Source organism: Carya illinoinensis, chromosome 5 (genome assembly GCF_018687715.1).
Source record: "Carya illinoinensis cultivar Pawnee chromosome 5, C.illinoinensisPawnee_v1, whole genome shotgun sequence".
Lineage (NCBI taxonomy): Eukaryota > Viridiplantae > Streptophyta > Magnoliopsida > Fagales > Juglandaceae > Carya > Carya illinoinensis.
The window spans coordinates 11,396,736-11,412,987 of record NC_056756.1 but is presented as its reverse complement, the minus strand read 5'-3'; the positions used below and the strand labels follow the sequence as shown (position 1 = coordinate 11,412,987).

The window sequence follows — 16,252 nt, the reverse complement described above, 5'->3', positions numbered from 1 at the left end:
GGCGGGCAGTAAAAAAAGAACAAAACTGACGTTGGTTGGTTCGATCACGGTTTGAGGCCGGCTCAAACCGCTGAACTGGCCGACAACACATACATATATATTTTTTTTAATTTATATCTAAATAAAACGACGCCGTTCCACTTAAGTAGAACGGCGTCATTTGATGCTGTTGTGATTAAAACACATGTAAACGACGCCGTTTATATTAAAGTAAACGGCGTCGTTTTTTATCTATGATAAACGAAAAAAAAAATAAGTAGAACGACGTTGGATTTAAACCAAACGGCGTCATTTTGATCTCTTTCTTCCTTCTTCTTCTTCTTCCCCGATTCAGGGTTTCACAGCCTCTCTCTCTCTCCTCTGTAACTCTCTCTCTCTACTCTCTCTGAGCACCAGCGTCGCTAGAGGAACCGAGAACCGACCGTGAACCGCTAGAGAACCGCCGGAGTAGATACAAACGGTTTTCCTCCTCCCCATCAACCGATTACGGTCGGTTGCTCCGGCGAATCTCACATCGTCGGTTGGCGTCGGATTTATCTAAAAATCGCGCCGATGAGATCGGTTTTCACCCCTACAATGAGATAGTGGAGTACATTTTGTGAAATCCATCTAAAATGAATTTAAATGTATTTGTAGAAAATTTAAAAAGGTCGTGGATCCCACGTATAAATAAATGTTGAATTGAAAAATGTTGTATGTCTCACGTACAAAAAAATTTTAAATTGAGATAAATTTATTAATTTGAATGTTGAGTATTTAAATATTAAATTTAGCTTAAAATTAATTGAGTTGAAATCATTCCCAACTAGACCTCTTCACCATTTAAAAAAATAGAAAATTATATATATTACATCATCATTCAATTCTTATTGAGGTTGCACTACCCATTAATCTTTGAATTATTTTAAAAAAATTAATAAATAATTTAAAGATGATGAAAAAACTAGTAAAATAAAAATATAATATATAGCAATGCTATTAAAAAAAAAGTCGATAATTTTAGTAAACGTTACTACAAAAGAAAACAAAAATCGAGGGTGGGAACTGGAAACTGAAGTCTTTTAAGTGGATGCGCTTCACACGCGGCCCAGGTCCTTGAGGATGCCCCTCAGCACCTGGGTCTGAGCACAATCATGGTTCATCTGTCGTTTTGGTCAGATCATTTGCAACAAGGGTACAACTACAACCGCGGGGCGAAAAGGAAAAAAAAAATTCAAATCATTTTTAAATATTTTAAAAATATATTAAAAAATTAATAATAATATTAAAAAAAATTTCTTAATCATTAAGGGAAAAAAACAAAAGCCAGTGGTGGCCAAAGAATTATTTTGAGAGTAGAGATGAGAATTTTTAGTTTGGAATGAAAGTTTAAAATATTATTTTTAATATTATTATTATTTTAAAATTTAAAAAAATTATATTAAGATTTAAAAAAGTTGAATTGTTTATTATATTTTGTGTAAAAATTTAATAAAATTGTAATAATGAAAAAAAATTTTGAATTGAAACGAGAATTTTGAGATAAAACTTATTTACCAAACCTGCCCACTCTTGCTACAATAACTCAAGGGATCAACGCTATCCTCCACCTGCAGGGTCAACTGGATTCGGACTCTCTCTCACTACGTATAATGGATAATTTATAGTGAAAACTATTTTAGTCATCAAATAATTATAATATGAAAACGAAAGCAATAATGTGAAATTGATATCCCTCTCAAGAGCTTTACTATTTTTCCCCTTCTTGCAAGCAGTGAGGGGGAAAAGGGTGAGAAACACTCGTCCCCCTTCTTGGTCTTTCATTCTCTCTTTTATCATTTTTATCTTTTGTTTCCCTTTCCCATCATCTTCCTTTTTTTCTCTTCGGTATTATGGATGTCTTTGATTATTCACGCATCAATCTCCGGTCGTTCCCAAAAAGCATAAAAACGCAGATTTTAGTTTGCCATGAATACTTCATATCTATTTACAACTGAGGGAGAAGCCGGCATTCGACGGCAAACATAAATTAATATGGACAAACGATAGCCCCGTATGTGTAGCGTATCCATGCTTTTCACACCAGCTAGCAAATTTCTTCGACAAAAGATAAAAGAAAGACTAAAGAACGGAGGCACGTACGTAGATCGATGTAGATGATCAGGAAGAGGAAAGGGCTCTGGGGATTAGATGAAAAAGTGTGAAAAATAAATAAACGAGAGAAGGAACTTTAACTTTATGATGACGACTAATACTATGGCGGATGGCCAATGTCGTTTACTTTTTGACTGTTTGCAATTGTGATTTCTTTTTCTCTGCAACCTCAACGTACAGAATTTATTGGCCAAGCCTTCAACTTTTAGGGGAGGGTAAGGGCATGCGTTGTTATTTCTAAAGTAGGAATCATTGAGTTAAAATGGCATATTCTACAACTATTGTCACTTCGACTCTTTGGTATTGACGTCTAGTTGTCGGAGGAAAAAATGGCAATTTTTCAATTTGTATCCGAGGGATAAGTGGGCACAGGATGGTGATTATTAGCAGCATCAATAATAGAACTACCTAAATAAGAGGATCTTTTTTATAAGAAAATACTTTAACTATAAAAATAAACTTATAAACTAATATGATTTGATATGGTACGTCATGTTGTAAAGTTATTTTTGTTATAAAATATATCTAACGGATTCTAATAAACTACGTTAATTTGTGAATTTATTTTATATAATATCTTTATGTTTATAACAGTTCGTAAAAATGACTACACATATCACTGGAGTGTACAAAGGAGTCCGTAAAAATGACTGCACATAGAATTTTCCATTTTTTATAATGTTACAAAATATGCTTTGGATTAAGATAAATTCGTCAAAATTGCATGCTATTAAATTATCTTTTATTTATCTATACATAATGGGTGTGGAAGACACACTCACTTTAATATTGACACGATAGATTAAGATTATGTTTGGTTATTGGAGTAAGCTTAGTTCATTATAAACTCATCATTTATAAGACTTATTATTTTTTCAAATTTTCATTTGTTTTTTGAAGGATCTGATCATTTACATAATAGTCCCGATGTGATTTCATTTGTTTTTATAGTTGTATTTGATTGTTGAACTCATTTTAACTCAAACACTAAAATGATTCACTATTTTTTTAATTTTTTATAAAAAAAATTAAACTTATCTCAACTTATTTTATATATTCAAATGTATATCTCAACATATTTACACTCAGACGCGTTTTAATACGCTTACAAAAATATTTCCATTTCACATATCAACTCAGAACATTTACGTCATCTAAATATAGTCTAAAACAATTCAAAATATTTTTTGTTAGAACATATTTCGATGTAAAATTTAAGCATACACACCTAAATATTTGTGAAATCGAGTTTTTAATTAAATTGGGCTGAGTTTTTATACAGCTAGATTTATATAAAAGTTGTACAAGATAAGTTGATAAAAAAATCGAAAATCTCCAGCAAACTGGAACACGAGCTCCCTTGTAGCACACGAAATATTTTAGGAACATTTGGTACGACAGCCAGTTCCACGGGGCTGCAATTGTGGATAGTGGCTTCGATGAAAGTTGAACCATAATTATGACACTCTGTATCAGCTTAGTGGTCCAAGTATCCACTCTGCAGATGATGTTGGATTCCATCATGCACCACTCTTTTGGCAAGAGTCCACCCATCTACCAAGAATAATTCTACTAAACATTCAACTTTCCGACCAAAAAGAATAAAACTTTCTGTTCACTTACTTATTTTTTTTCTAACCAGTGAATTTAATCCCATATATTACAATTAAAGGAATACTATAATTATAAATAAATTACACAAAAGTAATCATACAAAATAATGCAGCTTCTAGTAGATTAATTTAAATATTTTCTTTAATTTGACTTTACCTTCTTTTGAAGTTTCTCTCTAATTTTATTTTTTGTTAGTTCCATATTGGAAGAACAAGCAGACTTTTAATGATTTATAAGTAAATGAGTTTCACAATATATAAAATAGAATATAAGAGTAGACACACACAATAATAGTGTCACACTGTCAAACGAAGTGATATGTTTTTTTAATTTTTGAAAATTATTAATAACTGTAAATGACATATACATTTTTTATAGAAATCATTTTGTTTAAATTCAAGCGAAACATTGCATTTATTGTTATTACATTTGCTTGTTCTAAAATTAGTGTTCAAAATTTATAATCTATATACTATATATACAGTGTTGTATCATTAGGACATGATTACTACATTCTCTTTTGCATAACTTAATTAGTGAGTGAAAAGCAATATTTGTCTAAGAGACATTAACAATCACCTTATTATTTTGCAATTTTCAATCTCTATTTGCTATTTGTTTTTAACAGTTTCATGTGATTCGTTGAATCTGTTTTATAATAAAAATAACTTTACAATCTAACAAATCATATCAAGTAATATTAATTTGTAAGATTATTTTTATATAATTATTTTGTAATTATAATATTTCTCTTACCATTTTTACATGCATATGCTCGGCATAATACACGCGCATGCTCGACATAAGAGATTATATGTTTTTTGGAAGACAATACTTTAATTTTATTAATTACCCTTAATCTTTCAAGAATAATGTGATTGTATATTCATAGCATTTGAATTTTTTAATGTATCACGGGAACTCGACAGCACGTGCGAAGCATTAACCGACAACCAAGACCCATAGATTCAGTGTAGACCAAAAAAATCAGTAGATGTGCAAATTACAATAATGAATAAACTATTCAGTATGAGAAGGAAACAAAGAAAAAAACAGAGAAGGAAAATAGGAAAAATTTAAAAAGAAAGGAAGAAACTGTAAAGAACCGACAGATAGAGACACCTCATATGAACGAGGAGCTAAAGCCAAACATTTTGTCTTTGCTTTTCCTCTTAGGACTTAGGAGCGAAGAAGTTGCTTTTAGTTTAATCTCATACTTCCCGCTTAAGACGGCAGTGTGAGATGCTTACTTCTTCGGACAGTACACTTACCTACCAAGACAAAGGCTACAATCCCTGATAAGGGAATAAATAACTATTTTCGAAAATAATAAAAAGAGAGATTGGCTTTCTTCCCTTGAATTAAAATTCGATTGCGAATTCAGAGGTTGATTGATGTTGATGTTTTGTTCGATGAGCAAATGTTCATTGCTGTGTCATTAGGAAAAAAAAAAAAAAACAAGCTTGCCAAACTGTTGACTGGTGTTTTGTTTGTTTGTTTGTATTTATTTTTTTAATCTTATTTTTATTAAAGTTGAATTAAAGGGAGTACAATTCTTAAGATTAGAAGCATTAGGAGGAGTAATATAAAGGATAATGTTGCATATAAATAATTCGTTGAGATGAGTTAAAATAAAAATTAAAAATTAGATAAGATATTGTTAAAATATTATTTTTAATATTATTATTGTTTTAAAATTTTTTAAAAAATTAAATTATTTATTATATTTTATATGAAATTTTGATAAAGTTGCAATATTAAGATAAGATGAGAATAAAAACTTCTTATATCCAAACCGGGACTTAGAGTATATAAATTATAAAGAAAGTAAAATTCACTTTTAAAAAATTAAAATTTTCATATAACTCTCAATTTTACTTAATTTTTTTAAAGTCAGCATGTAAAACTTACACATGATCTCAAATTGTACAATTCATTTTTCTATATAGATGAGGGATAATTTCTCATTCTCTCAGTTAATTTTCAATGAATTCTATTTAAAATTTAAAACATTCGAAATGAATTAATCATAATATAAGATTAGAGGTTCCGTACGCAAATTTCATAAAATTTTAATTTATTAAACTAAACTTTTGAGACAAACGAAAAACTATTTAAATACCCACAAAATGAGAAGTGGGCTCCTAAACACTTGGGTCCGATCTGATTCTAAACAAAGGCCTTGCTGGGCCCAAGAAGAATGCCAAATACCAACCCACCCCGCGGGAAGTGGAAACCATAAAATACCCACAAGCGATGACGTGCGGTGTGCACTGCCGTGTTGGCTCGTTCACGCGAACGGTAGGCCTCAAAATTACAATGACGTTCTCATATAGACGACAGCTTTCTGAATCCGAGTGGAGAAGGTCTTCGGGTCTCTCACTTCCTCGTGATAAGTTTCGAGAATATTAATTTTTATGAAATGCTACCTGACGGAATTGCATCTGATCTGGGGAAGCTCGACATGAAGTTGGTGCAACGGAATATGGACGAGGATCAATCAGAAACAAAAATGTAGCAGATAGAGGGACGCTGTCGGTTTCCTAAAATCCTGGTTGGAACTTGGAAGTTTCAGACGAAATCGAGGTCGGATGTCGACCATGATTCTTTCTCGAGGTTAATCTAACGTTTCGGAGTTCGGACCGGCTTAGGTGATGATGGAAGGTACGCGTCAGATTTCATTCATAAATCTCATATCTTTTGGAATCTGTTTTATTACTTGAACTTTAACTGCTCAATAATCAAACACATACCGTGATTCATGATTGCAATACTCTTATTTGGGTGGGAGTAAACACCACATTACAGATTTCAACCAAAAAAAAAAAAAAAAGTAAATGAATTATCTATTCAACCCACAAACTATAGATTATATATATATATAGTAATGGAGTTTGAATTTGACAAACTGCAATTAATTTATCTTTATGCTTCAGACAGCAATGGTTCTACCCAAGAGCCACATTTATGCATTCAGTGTTGTCTGATATGATTGCCATATCTTCTTAGTTCTTAGCATATCTTCCCAAAGTCGCATGTATCTATAATGTGTCACCTTAGTTGCATGTGAGCTCTGCTGCGCGCTATGGTTGCCCTTGATGGGTTCCCCTTGGAAATAAGAATTTTTGTCCGTGAGCTTTTCCCTGAAAGTTAATATTGCCATAAGATTTTCTTAATGAGTAATGTTAGATATAAATTTTGGACATACAAATTTCGTACAGTTTATTTTAAAAAAAAAAAAAACACAAATTATTATAAAAATGATAATTTTTTTCAAAATAAATTTTACTTTTTTTTAATGGACATGCATGGGATAAATGGGATTATGAATGCTAATTATTGGCAAAGTGAGTTGCATCGGTGCTATCATGTTACGAATATGAAAATAATAGGGGAAATAAAATTGTTGAGATCAATTAAGGGCGATTTAGACGGTGAATTGAGTTGATGTGATGATATTTAAGTTAAAAATTGAATAAAATATTATTTTAAAAGTATAATTTTTATTTTATTATTTAAAAAAATTGAATTATTTATTATATTTTATTTAAAATTTTAAAAAGATTATAAAGATTTGATCGATACATTCATTATAAGCTAGGGGTAACCAGTCATTTTGTGATGGCTGTTTTTTTTTTCTTTTTGGTTCTAAAATTTTCTATTAAATTGAAACTTTTTCCTTTTCGGTCCTACAGAAAAAAAAAAACTTTGTTTCCAGATAACAAAATTTTTACGTAATAACATGCGTTTGAGTGTCAACAATTAACGTCAATACAACGTGATGAAATTTCCAGATTCAAACATGCGAGGCATGATTGCATGCATGCTCAGCAATTACCATTAACGCACATAACAAGGAGATGACAAAAGACGAAATGAAGTAACACGAACCTTTATGAAGCTTATTTTATAATCAGTAAACTCTACAACCACTGAAAGATCAATAAACTCTATATCCATATAAAACTGGAGCTATATTACAGAAACGCAGCAGAAATGTGGGGGTGAACTCGGGAAGTTTTCTCTAATCAATGCCTTTGAATGGAAGGATCTATACTGCAGTAATAGTCCACCAAAAGTGGAAAATAAGGAAGATTTATAAAGAAGGAAAAGAAGAATCAAGAAAAATATATTTGAACGTCATCTAGAAATCTCGTGACCGGTCTCTTCGATCTGCCTCAGCTATTATCTATGGGTGTGTTGGAGAGTAACTATCACTATGTACACAGCATTTTCAGGTTCTCCTTTCGCTACAACTTGTCTGCAATTCTTGCTAAAGCATCTGCAAGCTTACCGAGAACACCAATCAAGCTATTAACATCATCTTTCCGCTGCTCCCGATCCAGTTGGAAATTTGCATTCTGAGCTTCAAGTTGAGAAGCCAGCATTTTTCCATTCCTCTCCAGTATGTCAACCAGCTGATTATGCAGACTAATTGTTTCCTCATCTTCTTCTGTTGCAAACCTTTTCCGCTTCCTTCCCTCTTGAGAAGTAGAACCTATCTCAGGATTTGAGGCGGGCTGTTTCTCATTTGTGGTTCCTGCAGCCGAACAACGTGTGTCTGAACAACATATAGCTTTACTTCCATAGAAAGGTTTTCTTAGCATTACAAATTCGGAGCTGTCACAGATATGTAACACTAAAATATACAAGAAAGAAGAACGCCACCAAAACAGAGATTTGTATCTCACACAAGACAGACGCAATCATGTGATCTAAACCAGAAGGCAAGTCGTGAGAGAAAGGACTGACAGATCAGAGATGGATGGCATTAGACATCTGATACCTGAATTCTGCATAATATATGAACCTCAAAGTGGTTCTCAATTATGTTGCAGCATTGCTTTATTGACAAATATTTCCTTGTAGTACTTAATTTGGGAAAAATACGCTTTCCACCCTCAACAAGAAGTGAACCCAAACTATCAAAACTCACAAATTGCACTCTAAAGCTACAAAAACTGACACTTTACACCATTGTTTGATTCTACCATTAAGATGGATGAAAAATAGGTGAGATGACAGTCAGGTCTTAAGGAATGGTGCAAAGCATCAATTTTTAGTATAATATAATGAATCAATCTTAGCGGTTTCAGGTGCAAAGTGGCAAACTTCTGACAATTTGAGAGTACAAAATATATTTCTCTCAACAAATTAACAGATTATCAGTCACAAGCACAAAGGAAAATCAGAAAGCAACAAGGGGCTATGAATCTGATGAGAGTCGTGAATTTTTCAACAAGATTGGAAACTAAGACTAATCCTTAATCAACCAGCTTGCCTTGATATACTAATGGTTGCAATGAACTGAATCTATGATAATGGTACACGGTATACATGGGGAGTTATGGGTTTCAGCTAATTCCAAAAGGCTACAACTTCGAGACACAATTAAAACTTAATTCAAGCAGGCCTTCAATTACAGGATATAAATTCAATATGAGCACGATAGTTTGTGCAAAGCTGAAGTATTTATTATTTAACGAGTTCATCATGCCAAGCAGGACAAAGGGATAAACTGGAAACCAAAAAACAGACAAAATGATATACACAATTCTAGACTGCGAACCTTGTCATCAGGCTCACACATCAGAACCAAATATCCACGTGATTTCACAATTTTCAGTTTTCACTTCACTCAGCTGATCATTATGTTATCAATTCCCTTATAAGCGAGAGGGACAAATTGTCAGCAGACTACATTAATGTTATTGAAAAAAAAATATGTTCATTAGTTAATAAGACATATGGCTCAAAACATCCAGTTTGGATCTCAACCCACTTCAACTCATCTCAACTTATTTTATCTAATCATTATAATTTTTTCAAATTCCAACATAAAATATAATAAACAGTTTAACCTTTTTAAATTTTAAAATAATAATAATATTAAAACATAATATTTTAACAATATTTTATTTAACTTTTAACTTTTATCTCAACTCAATTTAAAGTCCAAAAACATATGAAGTGAAGCCCAAACCGTGTGTGAATTAGAGTTGGACAGCAGTTTCAGTTTTCCCCACAAAGTCAAAATTGTCATCTATTTTATGAAAACCACTTGGAGCATTATTTTATTATTATTATTGTTTACCTTGACCTTGAGAGCCTGGTGGTACTGGTTGGTACTGCTTCTCTGTGAAACGGAAATGAAAAACACGTGAAAATTCCAGCAAAAGTTTTTCCTAGACAATTAAGCACTTCTTCAACACCATCATTATTTCCAAGAATTAAACCCAAATTCGCAATACACAAACTTTCCTCAAAATGTAACAAAAAGAAGATACTGAGAAACTAAACAAAATGAACCGTTGACAAAAGGGAAAAAAATCCACAGAAAGATTACGTTTTTTGAAAAAAAGAAAAATAAAATATTGGTTCCGCAAACCCAATAGAAGTTCAGAATTTCAGACCACCCCAATAAAATTAAACTCCAAATTACCAGAAATTGGCATAGGAGCAGGAACCGGAACCTCCTTCACCTTCTCGGGGCTCTGACCCGAATCCTCCTCATGCTCGAAATCCGAGAACAACCCTTCATCCGCCACGGCGCTTCGCCGACTATCAAACAAGCCACCTCCCTCATCCACGTCCTCAGCCGTAGGGCCTGGGGGCGGAGCAGGAGCAGGAGTAAGAGCCAAAGCTAGACCCGGATTCTCCGGAACGACACCCGACCCGGAGTCCAATATGTCATAAACCTCTTTGTCAAAAAACCCTGGCAGCTTCCTCTCCCTCCTCAAATCATTCCTCATCACCCAAAATGACTCCGTTTCTTCCTTCACCTGAGACTCCCATTCCTTGATCTTCTTGTAGTCTCCGGCCAGGTTACTCCACCTTTTTCGGCACTGGACCGGTCCCCGGTTCACCCCGTGCCGCTTACAGTAAGAAGAGACCGAGGCCCACTTCGGCTCCACCTGGCCCGACCCGAAAGGCAATCCGGCGGTCCTACCCCTCCTCGCCCGGGTCTCCGCGACCCGCTTTCCCTGAATAAGCACCAGAATCTCCTGCCTCGTCCAACGGGGGAGTCTCGGCGTTTTGTCGCCGTCAACGGACGTTGGCCTGGTCTCAACGCCGTTACTAACGCCGTCTACCTCGCCGTCAGCGCCATTTTGAGCGAGGCTTATTAATTGCCGCTCCAAAGCCATTGCAGATTCACAAAAACCCACACAAAAAAATGAAAAAGAAAATTCGATTTTTTGAAGACACGTGGCTTAAATAGACGACCTTGTTGGAAATAACGCCGTTTATGGTAGGAGTACGTTACGGCGTTTAAAGGGAGGGGGTCAGTTCATCATCTATTATGGAGGGAGAGAGGGATTAAGGAAGTAAAGAGATAAAGAGAGGGAAGAAGGGAAGGGGAGAGAGAGAGAGAGAGAGAGAGAGAGAGAGGGGCAGAGTCGCGGTGTGGGCCTTTTTAAGGTTCTTGAGGGGATTTTGTTTTTATTTATTTACTTTTATAGGCCTAATACTACTGACCCTTAACCCCATATTAGGATTTTTTTTCCCATTATTTATTCGGGTCATCATCTTTAATCCTCAATTTAATTGGGATTTTCTTTCTTTTACCCCAAAAAATAAAAGTTACTGATTTACTTCCTCCTTTGGGAGATGATAATATTCAAGCAAAAATCCATTTTCTTTTGTGTATAACATGGACTTAAGCACATTTTTAGCTACCTTTTAATATATAATCGAATTTTGAAACGTTCAAGTGCCACTATTTTGGTTTTTTTTTTTTTTTAAATATGGTTGGGTTGTAGAAGAAAAAGGAAGGGAGGAGAGAGAGAGAGAGAGAGAGAGAGAGAGAGAGAGAGAGAGAGAGAGAGAAATATTAAATAATTGGTGTAAACTAAGCCAAATTGTGGTTAGTCATAAACCATGGTGTAGAGTAAGCAAGTTGATAAGGGCATCCTACCCTACCACTAAGTAAAAATTTCTCCACCTCTGCTTTCCTTCTCAACCTCTCTTAAGTCTTATCCCATTGAATCATTTGCTCTAATCTTTACTTAATGGCTAATGCTCATGGATGGCCCTTTCCATTAAAGCCACTTTTCTTTTCTTCTTGTTTGGACTTTGGCCAAATTATTGAATCAGGGTGCCGCTGCTTCCCCCTTTCTTATTAAACATCAACATCCCCAAGCCACAATTCCTTGTTTTTCCTTTTTGCTCTCTCTCTCTCTCTCTCTCTCTCTCTCTCTCTCTCTCTCTCTCTCTCTCTCTCTTAATGTCTTACTAATAAGTGTTATCATAATCGGAAGGTCACAAACAATAAGGAGTTTGGAAGAGCATGTGTGATGAGGAGTTTGTGACTTTGAGGGGTTAGTAGTGGGTCACATTCTCCTTGTGATCCAGTGGGGACCAAAATGGATGCCATATTTTCCTGTCATTTCCAAATCTTATATAGTCTTCAATTCTATATATATGGGGGGGCTACCTATGTCTACTTGGATGCATGGACTCTACCCCCTGTCTAAATATTTATATCTAAAACTTCGGTTAGTTTCCTTGGTTTTTCATATTATTATCAAAAATTTCATGTACAATCATTTTTTCATATTCTTTATGTACTTTACTAAAGTGATTAGTTGTGTCACTTTTTTGTTTATATAAAATAAAAAATTCTATGTGCAGTCACGTTTTTGTACTCTTCTGTACATTTCATTGATGTGATTGACTACATCATTTTTTTAGAATTGGTCTACATACAATTCCTATTTGAAGACTGCTCATGCAAGCCCATGTAATTATGTTTAAAAAAATTTTAAAATTACAATAATATTATTTTTAAAATGATATTTTTTTCCCTTTTATCCTCATTTATCAATGAGACTGGATGTGCGTGTTGCATGAGTAGTTCTCAAATAGAGACTGTATGTAGACTAACTCCTATTAATAAAGAGTACACAAAAATGATTGTATATAGAATAATTCTATTATTATTTGGTTTGTTTTTAGATGCTTGAAAAGTTTATGAATTTTGATTAAATTATATGTTAAGAGTCTTTATTTATAATTGAATTAGTGTAAGGAGAAAATTAAATTTTACTCCCTCAAATATCAAAATCTTTGCACTTTACACCCCCAAACAAACATATCCCACCTATTAAATATCAAATCGCAAACTAACATATTGTACCTGTCAAACTTAACTGCTTCGAGGTCCAATGCGTCAATTTTGGTAGTTTAGAGTTTAAAGCGCAAAAACCTTGATAAATTGAACGTCCAAAATGTATTCATCTTCAGTACTATAAACCCTAGTTATCTATTCTATAAAGATGTAATATGAAATTCTATCTGCAATGCTTCTAAGTTATAGATGAATTTTGAATAAGAATAATATTACATACAGTCGTAAAGTGTACAAGTGTCGTGTATTAATTATATTGAACAAAAGTGAATTTTACTATTAAAAAATTAATTTACTTTTCATGTGAGTCTTGTATTTATTCAAATTTTTTAAAATAATTATGCGGTACTTACACACTTACGACTGCAAGTATCATTTCTTTTTTAATAGTTATCTCTTGGCAAAGTGACAACTTCTTATGGACTCGAGACTCTCATTTCAACTAACATTTATTCAGTACATATTAGTTACAAGGAGAGAGGGAAAAAAAAAAAAAAACTCATGCACGTATGCACCAAATAAAATGACAAAATTCATTCAAACCGTACAAGTATAATGTTTCAAAAGGGTCATTCATTTCTATCTTTTATAATTTTCATACAAAAATAATTTAGGGTATAAAGTGAACTAAATAAACATGTGTGAAGTGGTCTTAGAAACTTGGTTGTGCATTTAAGATCTATTTCATGTATTTTAATATTCTGTTACATACAGTCATTTAAAAAAAAAGTGATATAACCAATCACATAACTAAAATATATAAAAATGATTGTATATAAAATTTTTGTTTTATACTAAATGTTATGTAATTTAAGAAAAAAAATACTAAATAACATACTCTATTAATCTCTATATAAGAAGGTCAAATAGGTGGAGATCAATGATATCACATAGCATCTAAAATTTCAGGTGACTTAAAATAGGAATTTGGTAACATGTCAGATCATTTGCTATATATCTAATTTTCATAAAAAAGAATTTCACACTTTGGGGTGACTTTTACAAGTAAAAAGAAATTAGGGATTTAGGCAGACGTAATCTCTTAGAACATTTTGGTGATTACCCAATAGAAATCTTCCTTACCAATAAAAGTTTTGTTTAAGGTGTTGTCTTCGATGATAGACAACGGGCGGGCCCCATTAATTAGATAGGAAATGATTCTTCTTCCAATTCAAATGCGCCAACTCAGAACATATTTATAATATAATGGCTCAAATTCAAAAGCCTCAATTTGGGACTTCTAGGCCTCCGGTCTACCATATGGGTTTTACGGTTTTGCTACATACAGTCGATAAATGTAGTTGACGTGCAATCAATTGTACAGAATAAATAAAAAAAAATTATAAATTTTTTTTTTAGATTCAGGGGACCTACATAAATAAAAAAAAGTTATAAAAATAATTTTTTTTTCATGTAGGTCCCGTATTAATTCATTTTTTTACAACCAACTGCACGCCGCCGACTGCATCTGTCAACTGCAACAAGTATTTCTCTAAGTTTTAACATTCCATTTACTACTTTTTTTTTTAAAATATTTTTATTAATAAGTCAGCTTCTAATAATTTGTGTTGAATGTATTATCATCATTAATGTAAAATACTTAATTTAGAAATAATAATCGTGAATTTATGTTAATAAGATTTATGATGTAGTAGATATTTTCTCTAAAACTTATATTTATTGGTATAATTTTTTGGATTACAGGTTCTGCTTGGTCACTGAGAATTTTCAGATGAGAATTTTGAGTTTTAAGATTAAATACTAAAATATTATATTTTAATATTATTATTATTTTGAGATTTGAAAAAATTAAGAAAAAGTTGAATTATTTATTATATTTTATATAGAGATTTGAAAAAATTATAATGATAAGATGAGAATTTTATGTTTGAGATGAAAAATTCAAATGGCCAAACAGCACTTAAGACTATCCAGAAAAAGACAGTGCTAGAGTCACATAGAGTGGTTCTCGATACTGCCAATCCATAATGCTATTTTATCAATTAAAAAAAAAATATCTTTAAAAATGCACGAGACGTTTCTCATCAAGAAAATGGAAAATAAGTACAAACATTCTATTAAATTCTCATTAGTAAAAAATATCCTTGAACTACAAAAATAAATTATTGAATTTAATATTTTAAAAGGGAGTTTGGCTTACATTCTATTAAAATATTACTGGATAAATATTGTTGAAAAATAATCAGACAAGATGGAAAAACCTCCTTGTGTTTTCACTAATTTTTAAATATAAAATTGAGATCTAATTAATCGGATTCGACATAAATTTTATTAAAGACTACGAGACACACAGGTACTCTCTTTTATTAAAAAACTCGAAGAAACTATTCCTGAGCTTCAGTATTCATTGGGTTGCTCGGATACAAGATCCAATCCACGCAGCCAAGCGTTACGAGTATTACGAACGTGAGAAAAGAGAGGAAGAGACGCATATGCAGAGAGATTACAAACCATAGAAAGAAGGCCCAGTAACAAATACACGCAAAGCCTGCACTGTCTTTCATATTTTAATGTATTTATCAAAATTAAAGAATAACAAGGCAGCTTTGAATATTGTCCTCTTGTCCTCTTATCTATGTAACCCTAGCCCTACTTAGATTTTCAAATGGCAAAGTACACACGACCAATAATAGGCACAGAAAACTTTATGGTAGAGGTCAGATGGATGGGTAATGATATATTTATTATTTTTTTATTACTATTTTATTATTTGTAGTGTATTTATTTTTTTATTATTTTCTTTTAAATATTTTTTTAACATCTTTAATCATTAAAAAAAATTTTAAAAATATATAATTTTAATGATAGTCGCTTGTTTAATCATTAAGTAAAAGAAAAATTAAAAAAAAAATTAAAAAATTAAAAAAAGTGGTAAAGATGTTAAAAATTAAAAAATTAGCCAGATGAATTCGATGAAAGAGTTGTCAGCTGACTAAGCTCTAGGGCAATACTCTATACTTTGCTATATAATAAATGTTATTTATAATAATAAGTATGTAAGTATTATTTAATTATTTAAAAAAATAAATACGAGATTTATATAAAAATAAAATTAATTTTTTAATAATAAACTTTATTATTTTTTAAAACGATTATACGATACTTACATACTTTACAACTATATATAACATTATTCATTATGTTTAGCATCAATTGTAAGTCTTGACATTTGATGATGATTATGGGATGAATTACAAGGGAAGGACTGATTCGGATTTTTATTTTATTTTATAATTAAAAGGCCTTAGCCAATAGAACCATTAATATTCTAAGTTGTAATTAAGATTTTATTTGTTTTATATAATCTGAAGAAATTTCACTTGGGTATACCAAAGAGATGGAAAATGTGTTGATATC

The 16,252-nt window shown here is 32.2% G+C and overlaps 1 protein-coding gene across 2 annotated transcripts; it reads right to left on the bottom strand.

The window, feature by feature from the left end:
* Positions 1-7,623: 7,623 nt before the first annotated feature.
* Positions 7,624-11,171, bottom strand: LOC122311206 (trihelix transcription factor ASR3-like). Of its 2 annotated transcripts, XM_043125648.1 has the most exons (3): positions 10,190-11,169; positions 9,842-9,883; positions 7,624-8,287 (listed from the first exon to the last, which is right to left on the bottom strand). In XM_043125648.1, the coding sequence occupies exons 1-3, from the start codon at positions 10,890-10,892 to the stop codon at positions 7,998-8,000; spliced, it is 1,035 nt and encodes a 344-aa protein (XP_042981582.1). In that variant the 5' UTR covers positions 10,893-11,169; the 3' UTR covers positions 7,624-7,997. The 2 variants fall into 2 exon arrangements, with proteins under 2 accessions (XP_042981582.1, XP_042981583.1); XM_043125649.1 differs by lacking the exon at positions 9,842-9,883 and having other exon boundaries at positions 10,190-11,171.
* Between the last annotated feature and the right edge of the window lie 5,081 nt (positions 11,172-16,252).

Excerpts from the sequence above, each read along its gene's own strand:
- LOC122311206 (XM_043125648.1), bottom strand. The coding sequence starts at position 10,892 with ATGGCTTTGGAGCGGCAATTAATAAGCCTCGCTCAAAATGGCGCTGAC. Across the intron at positions 9,884-10,189 it reads TGCTCCTATGCCAATTTCTG|AGAAGCAGTACCAACCAGTA; the intron begins GTAATTTGGAGT and ends TCCGTTTCACAG. Across the intron at positions 8,288-9,841 it reads ACCAGGCTCTCAAGGTCAAG|GAACCACAAATGAGAAACAG; the intron begins GTAAACAATAAT and ends GTTCGGCTGCAG.